Raw genomic sequence first — 10064 nt, 5'->3', positions numbered from 1 at the left:
TCCAAACATGCACCATTCTCTGCATGAAAATGTTGCCCCTTAGGTCCCTTTTAAATCTTTCCCCTCTCACCTTTAACCTATGCCTTCTAGTTTTGGACTCCCCTACTCAGGGGAAAAGACCATGGATATTCACCCTATCCATGATTCTCGTGATTTTATAAACCTCTATAAGGTCACCCCTCAGCCTCCGACGCTCCAGGGAAAATATCCCCAGCCTATTCAGCCCCTCCCTATAGCTCAAATCCTCCAACCCTGGCAACATCCTTGTAAGTCTTTTTTGCATCCTTTCAAGTTTAACAACGTCCTCCCTATAGCAGGGAGACCAGAACTGAACACACTATTCCAGTGTCCTGTACAGCCGCAACATTACATCCTCTCCCAGTGTTTGGATGCACTTTGTGGTTTCAGCACTTACTGTGGGATTTCCCCATGTAAACAGGTGCTGGTCACACTGTATTCACAAGGTACAGCCACCAGATGGTGCTGTGGCTCCCATTGGACCCTCTGGTGGTGGAGGGAGTGATGCCACTGGAGTGATTGGGATTATTCAGCTGTGCAGCTCTGTGTGGGACTGCAAGGTATAATCATTGTCTCTTCCTGGGACCCCAGAGGCTAAATGAAAAAGAACAGCAAATATTTTCTTCACTCCGCAAACTGCATTGTACTTAAAATGAAAGGCTTTCTTCTGTGATGTGTGAACGTACATATTATTTTCTCTTTACTAAGGACATGTACATTTAGAATGGAAATACTGTCGCACTTGTATTTCCTTATGACTGTGTGACTGTGTGATATTTACTGGCATCGTTACCTTTGTCTGTTTTCCCAACAGATTGACCTTCAGAAGATGCCCCTGGGTAAACTGAGCAAGCGGCAGATCCAGAGTGCATATTCCATCCTTAGCGAGGTCCAGCAGGTAGTCTGCAGTTCTCTCTCTGTGCAGTAGCCTAGTAGTTAGGGAAACAGGGTAGTAACTTGGGAGGGTGAGGTTTCAAATCTCACTGTGCTCCGTATGAAAGCATTATGCCCTCACCCTCCTCTCCCTCCAATGCATGGCCCTGCACTGTGTATCTCACTGTGTGCTGGACAGTGCGTGGCCCTGCACTGTGTATCTCACTGTGCGCTGGACAGTGTGTACCTCAGTTGTCTCCAGTGAAGAGCTAGAGCATGAGGTGAGCTGTGATTTCTTGTCCTCCTCCACACGCTGACCATCACCATGATCACTGGAGCTAATCAGGGTGAAGGCCCTGAGTGCCACCACCTCAGGGTGCTGACTAAACTGAATATAACAAGTGAAAGTTAAATCCTTCTCGGTGCTGTCCACTCGGCTGTTGGCCATCATGAAGAGGGAGTAGAATTTCTGCCGAAGGTAGTACTAACTGAAACCCCTGTTTTTTTTCCTGTGTTAAGGTTGTGGCTAACAATGGGCTGGAGTCTCAGATATTGGACCTCTCCAATCGCTTCTACACACTCATACCACATGACTTTGGAATGAAGAAACCACCTCTCCTGAACAACGAGGATTATATTCAGGTAACCAGGGAGGTATTACAATGTCTGGAGGCAGGAGAGGGGGGTAGGGGGTTGGGGGATAGGTGGTGCGGGGGGTGTGTGAAGGCCTTGTGGTAATGGCACTAACGGATTGTTAATCCAGAGACCCTGGCAATATCCTGGGGCCTGCGTTCAAATCCCACCATACTTGTGATGACGAGATTGGAAAAATCCATCTGTTGGGAAGGGAATCGCTCATTCTTGTCCAGCCTGGCCTGCATGTGGTTGCCTCTTGGCTGCAGTCTGAGCAATCAGGGATGGGAAATAAATACTGGCCCAGCCAGTGGAACTTTCATTCTCTGAACTAATAATAAAAAAAAATTGACGGGTATAGTTGGGTGGGGAGTGGAGATAAAGACTTCCTGTGGCTGACACTAACCAGGGGGCTATGGATTAAAGAGAATGGGCAAAAGAACTGGGGAGCAAGGGGAGAAAGATTTTGATGCAGAACTGGGTTGGTGAGGAGTTGGGGGGTGCGGACAGTGGTGGAGGAATTCAGAGGCATCTCTTGCGGGTTAGGAGGCTCGTGATGTTCCAAAAGAGAATCACATGCATCATTGACTGACAGCCAAGGGGAAGGAGCAGGGAGGTGGGGCTAGTTGGGTAGCTCTGTCACAGAGCAATGGGCAGAATGGCCACCTGCTCCTGTGATGCATTTGGAAATTTTACTGCTGACGGGAACAGTAAGGCTACATTCGGAGTACTGCATACAGTTCTGGTTGCCCTATTTTCAAAACGATATAATTAAACTGGAAGAAGTGCAGAAAAGATTTACTAGGATGCTACCTGGGCTAGAAGGTTTGAATTATAAGGAGAGGCTGGATGGGCTGGGACTTTCTTCCCTGGAGTGTAGGAAACTTTTATAGAGGTCTATAAAATCATGAGGGGTGTGGATAAGGTAGATAGCCATCAGCTTTTCCACATGATAGGGGAGTCTAAAACTAGAGGGCATAGGTTTATGGTGAGAGGTGAGAGACACAAAAGGATCCAGAGGGGCAGTCTTTTCATACAGAGGGTGGTGAGTGTCTGGTACGCACTTCGGGAGGTCGTGGTGTAAGAAACATTTAGACGGGTACATGGATGAGATTGGTTTTATTTTAATCATTTACGGAATGAGGGCATCGCTGGCTAGGCAGCATTCGTTGCCCATCCCTAATTGCCCAGAGAGCAGTTATGAGTCAACCATGTCTAGAGTCACATATAGACCAGACCAGGTAAGGATGGCAGTTTCTTTCCCTAAAGGACATTAGTGAGCCAGATGGGTTTTTCCCGACAGTCAGGAGTGGTCATCATTAAACTCTTAATTCCAGATATTTATTGAATTCTAATTCCACCATCTGCCGTAGCAGGATTCAAACCAAGGTCCCCAGAACGTTATCTGGGTCTCTGGATTAACAGTCCAGCGATAGTACCACAAGGCCATTGCCTCCCCTGGTATGAGGGATATGGACCAAACATGGGCAAATGGGACAGATTTAATTGTGAAAACTGAGCAGCATGGACAAGTCGAAAGGCCTGCTTCCATGCTGTAGACCTCTGAACTCCAATAAACTCCTTTTCGCTGCTCCGCTCTTGGTAAACATGGTACTTCTCACTCTCACTATCCCACTCTCACCTGAGATTGGTCAGTTATTTGAGCCGGTTGTTCCTTGTCCCTTTTGCCTTGTGGCTGCAGCCATAAACTCGAATCAGATTGCACCGTTGGTGAAAGTGCAGCCTGATATTGCGGGGGGGTGCTGGATTCAAAGTCTTAAAAGCGGAGGTGTTTCCTAGGAGTTGGGACTATACAGATGCAGCATTCTGGGCCCCAGCTTGTTTTCTCTTCTGTCACAGAATAAGCTGGCAGTAAAATTTACTGGAGTTTCATGATCTTCGACATCTGGGCCATGACACGCAAAGTTAGTCACGAATGCTGTCTGCTACTCCCTGCGCAATTGCTGAGATCTGGAATGCACTGGCTGAAATGGGGAGGGTGGGGTGGGTGGTGGTTTCCACCAGTTTGACAGCTCTTTCCAAGAGCTACCACAGGCACGATGGATCGAATGGCCTAGTCCAGCATCACTTCGCTACGCCAGCAGTTCCGTGCAGATATTTGCGAGAATTATTTACTGTACGATTCTTGTTTATGGAAGATCCAGAGGGGTTTTCAGATTGTAACCAGATTCTTGCAGAATGACAGGACTATTGCAGAGTTGAATCGTATCTTTAAAGATACTTCTGTGCCTCCCTTTGGTCCCCTGCAGTAACTCACTGCACTGCTTGTTCTAAACCATATAGGTCCTTGTTCTGACCTGGATTTAGTTGAACTGGTCTTGGTTGGGCTGGAGATGGGATAGCTACAGTCCAACTCTGTGGTTGTGTGTCAGGTAACTGGGAATTGTGCTCTCCTCGCAGTCATCCAGGGAATTCGGAGTGACTGCACAATGGGATTTGAATGCACTGTTGTAAAAGTTAAAATAACCTGCGATTTTACTCCCTCGTCCCTACCTTTGCTATGCCCCGCTGTGTGCAATTCTGGTCACCTTATCTGAGGGAGGCTGGCTAAAGAGGAGTGTAGCCAAGGTTTACCAGACTGATTCCTGATGTACAAAGGGAGACTGGATCAGTTAGGACTGTATTCACTGCAATTCAGAAGAATGAGAGGTTGAATCTCATAGAAACCTACAAAATCCTGACAGGACTGGACAGGGCAAACACTGGAAGGATGTTCCCGATCACTGAAGAATCCCGAACCGGGGTCACAGTTTAAGGATATGGGCATAGACCATTTAGGTCTGAGATGAGCAGAAATATCTTCACCCAGAGAGTGGTGAGCCTGTGGAATTTCCTGCCACATAACGTAGTTGTGCCCAAAACATTGAATGTTTTCATGAAGGAGTTTGATATGTATCTTGGGGATAAAGGGATCAAAGGGTTTGGGAAGAAAGCAGGAACACAGGGGATGATCAGCCATGATCATGTTGAATGGCAGAGCGGGCTCAAAGGGCCAGGTGGCCTGCTCCTATTTCCTATGTTTGATCCCAGTTTTCTCCTCTGTCATCTGGCTCTCTAACAGTATCCCTGACGTTTGCTGCCTGTCTGATCTTGCTGTTCCTTTCTATGACTTCCAGGCCAAGGTGCAGATGTTGGACAGTCTCCTGGACATCGAGGTTGCCTACAGCCTCCTCAAAGGTGGTAAGGACGATGATGCCAAGAACCCCATAGACATCAACTACGAGAAGCTGCACACAGAGATCAAGGTGACACTGGCACTCTCTACCTCAACCAAACACTGGTGACCTTTCCCAGCAGCCTCCTGGATCAGGCTGTGTTTGCTCGGCTGGAGTGATGCCTGCAATGTAATTTACATTGCCGCACCAGCTGAAGTTGCCAAGAAGGTCCCACTTTCTCATCTTTGGCCCTCATTTGAGCCGTGACTTTGCAGATAACCCATCCACAGTCATCTCTTCCCGATGACACCGCGGGCCTATGGTCCTCTGGTCCCCTGGTCCCCTTTATTAGAATTTATACCCTTTATATTATATTAACTCTCCGCATTCTTCCTACCAAAATGAATCGTTTCATCTGCAAACCCGTCTCAACTCAAATCAATCCACATTTTATTGAGAAACTAATTGAGTACCATAAAGTACATTAAAATTCACATCTAAATTGATAACAGCAAGAAAAATTGTGGTAGCAAAAATCTAACCGTGATTAAATGAATGGAAAAAAAATCTATTAAGTTAATCAGTGAGGAATAAAACCATAAACATTCAGCAGGCTGTTTCTTAAAATTTCTGACCCTCGCTAGAATTGAAACCCCTGAGCCATTGCTAGAATTGAAACCCTTGATTGCTCTCCGGGCCCTGTTCCTCTTACTAGAATTCCTAACGAACATCACTCCAGAAAAATAAACAATGAACATGTTCCGTGGAAAAGACTGCAGTGAGAGAAATAGGGGGAAAACAAAGAGGAAACAGCAAGCTGGAGGAAATCATTGGCGTAAAGCTGACATACTTGAGCAGTACATGTGCATACGCTCTCTATTAGTTTTTGTTTAGAGCTTTGATATACTATAAAAGGAATTAAACTACATAGAGTCATATAGTGCAGAAACAGACCCTATGCGGCACGGTGGCTCAGTAGTTAACATTGCTGCCCCACAGTGCCAGGGACCTGGGTTTGATTCCACCCTCGGGTGACTGTCTGTGTGGAGTTCGCACATTCTCCCTGTGTCTACACGGGTTCCTCTGGGTGCTCTGGTTTCCTCTCACAGTCCAAAGGTGTGCAGGTTAGGTGGATTGGCTGTGCAGAACTGCCCATAGCATCCAGGTATGTGCAGGCTAGGTGCGTTAGCCATGGGAAAGGCAGGGTTGCAAGGATAGGGGAAGATGGGTCTGGGTGGGATACTCTTTGGTCAGTGTGGACTTGATGGGCTGAATGGCCTGCTTCCACACTGAGGGATTCTGTTCTACGGTCCAACCAGTTTATGCCGATCATAATCCCAAACTAAATTAGTCCTACCTGCCTGCTCTTGGAACTCCGGATGCTATAAATCAGAGGCAAAAATAGAAAATGCTGGAAAAGCTCAGCAGGTCTGGCAGCATCCGTGGAGAGAAATCAGAGTCAACGTTTCGGGTTCTCAAGAAGGGTCACTTGACCCAAAACATTAACTCTGAATTCTCTCCACAGATGCTACCAGATCTGCAGAGCTTTTCCAGCAATTTCTGTTTTTATCTCTGCAAACTTTCCTATTCATGTACTTATCCAAATGTCTTAAATGTTGTATCTGGTGTTCTGGCATCTACCATTTCCTCTGGCAGTTCATTCCACACGCAAATCACTCTGCGTATTAAAAAAAAATTGCCCCTCTTGTCTATTCTAAATCTTATCCCTCTCGCCTTAAAAATATGCCCCCTAGCCTTGAAATCCTCCACCCTAGGAAAAAAAGACACCTGCCATTCACCTTATCTATAGCCTTCATGATCTTATAAACCTCTATATAGTCACCCCTCAACCTCCTACATTCCAGAATTAAAAAAAGTCCCAGAATTAAAAAAAAGTCCCAGCCTTTACAACCTCTCCTTATAACTCAAACCCTCCCTTCCTAGCAACACCCTGGTAAATCTCTTCTGAACCCTCTCCAACTTAATACTGTTCTTCTAATAAGCATGCACTCCACTCAATAGCAACAGTGTTGAGTGATAAATCTATCAGTGTGCTTCTATTTCCATCTCCATGAGTGGCAAGGAATAAAGGAGGGAAAGAGAGTAGCTAGGAGGGAGAAGTGAAGAGATGGGTTTATTCTTTATTCCTGGATGGGATGTGGGCATTGCTGACAAGGCTGGCATTTGCTATCCATAACTAGTTGCCCTTGAACTGTTTAGCTCTCTAGACCATTTGGGAGGGAAGTTAAAAGTTAACCACATTGCTGTGGGACTGGAGTTACATGCAGACCAGACCAGATAAGGACATATGAACATCAGATACATTAGAGACTTTTAAGGGACTCTTGGATAGGCACATGGAGGATAGTAAAATGTAGGGTATGCAGGGTAGATTGATCTTAGTCAGATAATAGGTCGGCACAACATCATGCGCCGAAGGGCCTGTACTGTGCTGTACTGTTCTATGTTCTATGCAATTATGTGGCAGCAGATTTCCTTCCCTATGTGACATCAGTGAACCAAATGGGTTTTTGCAATTGACCTGGTCAATTGATGATTCAACTGTCTTTTAATTCCAGATTATATTGAATGTAAATTTTGCCAAATGCTTTGATAGGACATGAACCCATGTCTCCAGTATTACCCATACAGGGAGAACAGTGATGTGGGAAGAGAGAGAGAGAGAGAGACTGGAAAGAAAGTGTATGACACAGAAAAAGGGAAATTGATACCATCTCAAATATGACTGTGAAATTTCTGCTCACTAAATAATTAGGATGTGGATTATTTCAATATTGTATTTATTATGGTGGAGAAAATACGCCAGTTTCACGTCAAGTCTGTGGGTATTTCACATCATCTGTCTTTGCTTCATAAATCTTGAAGGAAGATACAAGTTTGAATCATTTTCACCATTAAGTTTCATCTGTCACTTGTCCATCTGCAAACCTGTCTCAACTCAAATCAGTCCACATTTTATTGGGAAATAAGGACAAGTTGAGTATAAACTAATTTCAAGAATAGCTGATAAAATGAAATGGTGTACGCCATCAGAAACTCGCACATGAGGGACTGTTCTGGGAACTAATCATAAACAGATAAATGTACTTTCTGAAGTGTACTCTTGACTATTAAAGTTTGATACTATCATGCTCACAGAACTTCCAGGTTTCATATCACCGGCACATTGTAAAATGATGCCCATACAACGAGGTAGGGTCATTAATATCGATCAGAAAGAGCAGGGCTGCCTGGGGAACTCGAGTACTGTCTACTCCCTATTTCTTTCACACAGCTAATTTCACATCCATGTTGCTGCCATCCCATCATAGCCTGGTGACTGAGGATCTATCACTGATATTGCTGCTTGTAAATTTGTCACTAAGCTCCTTCCTGTCTTCATTTAAACTCTGTGTCTTAGGTTCTGGACAAGGAGACAGACGAAGCCAAGTTAATCAGAGAGTACGTTAAAAACACACACGCTGCTACACACAACCAGTATGATCTGGAAGTGATGGAGGTGAGTGCTGTGGTGACATTTTGCGGTCTGTGCTTGGCCAGGCCTTTGGACGGTCTCTTGAAGTTTGCAGTTGCCATGGATGCCAGCCCAGCTTTTCCGAGGGGGCTTCTACCAGAGGCCTGCATCTGCTGGGATTCGAGGAGTTTTCTGTCTCCAGGGGGCAGTTCTTGACAGTGATATAGAGCACCACCAAGCTCTTGATCGTGCAGAAGGTGGCCATTCAGTCCATCATGCCTACGTGCACATTGTGACATGGTGGCGTTCTCCTGCCTTTTCCCTGTGAGCCTGCACACTGTCTCTTCGCTGTGACACTGAGGGTAATCCAAGGAGACCTGGCGCCTGCCCTGGCACAAACCTTCCTTTCAGTACTTCCTTGCTACAACTCTGATAACAGCAGCCTTGTGGCCTGTGAGATACAGGCCGTTGCGTCTCGCTTGCTTTCTGGTTTCTCTCTGTGATGTGACCCCTTCCCTGTTGAAACAAGCTCCCAGGTTTGCTTTAGGCGAATCGGCAGCATAGTAAGGAGGGATGGTTTCTGCAGTCGAATCAGGAAGAATGGGCAAGCACAGCACTCCAGTCGAATAATGTCCAGCACCTTCATGGGTGGGGTGCGGGTCAGAGCCTCGAGTGTGAACCGTATCCTTGTTTGTGCTGGTATATATTCACCCTGGTTCTTTACACTGGAGCCCCTGATGGTGGGATGGGGTGGCAAGGGTGGGGACGAGTGGGGGAGGAGTATGTTGGTAATCTGGGGCAGGTGAAACCTGTCATCGGGCAGTTTTCACATCACGGAGTCTTCCTTTCCCTTTCTCTTTCTGGTAGATCTTTAAGATTAAACGCAATGGGGAAGAAGAGCGTTTCGAGCCCTTCAGTGAACTGCACAATCGCCAACTGCTCTGGCACGGCTCCCGCATCACCAATTTCGCTGGCATCCTGTCACAGGGTCTCCGCATTGCTCCACCAGAGGCTCCTGTGGTGAGTGAGAACACAGGAAGGGGGGAGGGTGAGAGAGAGAGGGAGAGAGAGACACGGGTAGGGTCGAGAGAGGTGGGAGGAGCGAGAGAGATAGAGAGAGTGGGGACGAGACCGAGGAAGAGAGAGGGTTGGGGGGTGGGGTGGTGCAGGGGGAGGTCTAGGGGAGAGAAAGATGGTGTGAGTGAGGGAAGGGTTTGGGATGGGGAGAGAGAGAGGCTCTGGGTAAAAGCGAGAGAGGTGGTTCTGGGGAGAGACAGAAGGTCTGGGTGAGAGTGAGGCACAGACAGAAGGGCAGGGCGAGAGAATGAGGGAGGGAGCAAGGGTGGGAGAGGGTAAGGGTGGCATTGGGTCTGTTCTTGGCCAGAGCCAGAGGCAGGTTGAGTGAATGCTCCATCATCTACTTCTCGTTCTTTCTTTCTCTTCCAGACCGGCTACATGTTCGGTAAAGGGATCTATTTTGCTGACATGGTTTCCAAAAGTGCCAATTACTGTCACACATCACAAGCTGATCCTGTGGGGCTCATTCTGCTTGCAGAAGTGGCTTTGGGAAACATGTGAGTAACATTACTGCTTTTCATTGTCTGTCTATGCTAGTGCGTGAAGCTGTAAGATGTCATTCATGTGACTGTGGTCTGAGATAGGAACCTGACACGGCCACTCTGCCCCTTGAACCTGCACTGATCATCACGTTCTGTGTCTCAATTCCATTCACCCATATTACTTCCATAACCTAAATCTCACTCATTAAAATTTTCAATTGGAAATCCTCTGCCATGCCAGAATCTCAAGACCAGAAGTAATATTCTCTTTACTGTGAAGCTAGTAGCCCCAGCGTGGAGCTCCCCTGTGGGAATGGTAGCCCCAGCGTG

The 10064-nt window shown here is 46.6% G+C and overlaps 1 protein-coding gene across 1 annotated transcript in view; it reads left to right on the top strand.

The window, feature by feature from the left end:
* The window catches only part of LOC109920875 (poly [ADP-ribose] polymerase 1-like), a 19269-nt gene that overhangs the window by 4813 nt on the left and 4392 nt on the right, over window positions 1–10064 (top strand). The window contains exons 2-7 of the mRNA XM_048596655.1: window positions 833–916; window positions 1411–1533; window positions 4662–4790; window positions 8122–8220; window positions 9043–9195; window positions 9622–9749. Coding sequence (XP_048452612.1) covers window positions 833–916; window positions 1411–1533; window positions 4662–4790; window positions 8122–8220; window positions 9043–9195; window positions 9622–9749 — 716 coding nt within the window. The remainder of the gene's footprint in view (window positions 1–832; window positions 917–1410; window positions 1534–4661; window positions 4791–8121; window positions 8221–9042; window positions 9196–9621; window positions 9750–10064) is intronic.

The sequence above is a fragment of the Rhincodon typus genome, chromosome 5 (genome assembly GCF_021869965.1).
Source record: "Rhincodon typus isolate 14 chromosome 5, sRhiTyp1.1, whole genome shotgun sequence".
NCBI classification, from domain to species: domain Eukaryota; kingdom Metazoa; phylum Chordata; class Chondrichthyes; order Orectolobiformes; family Rhincodontidae; genus Rhincodon; species Rhincodon typus.
Note: the sequence above shows the minus strand (reverse complement) of the source record. Positions and strands in the feature narration are given on the sequence as shown.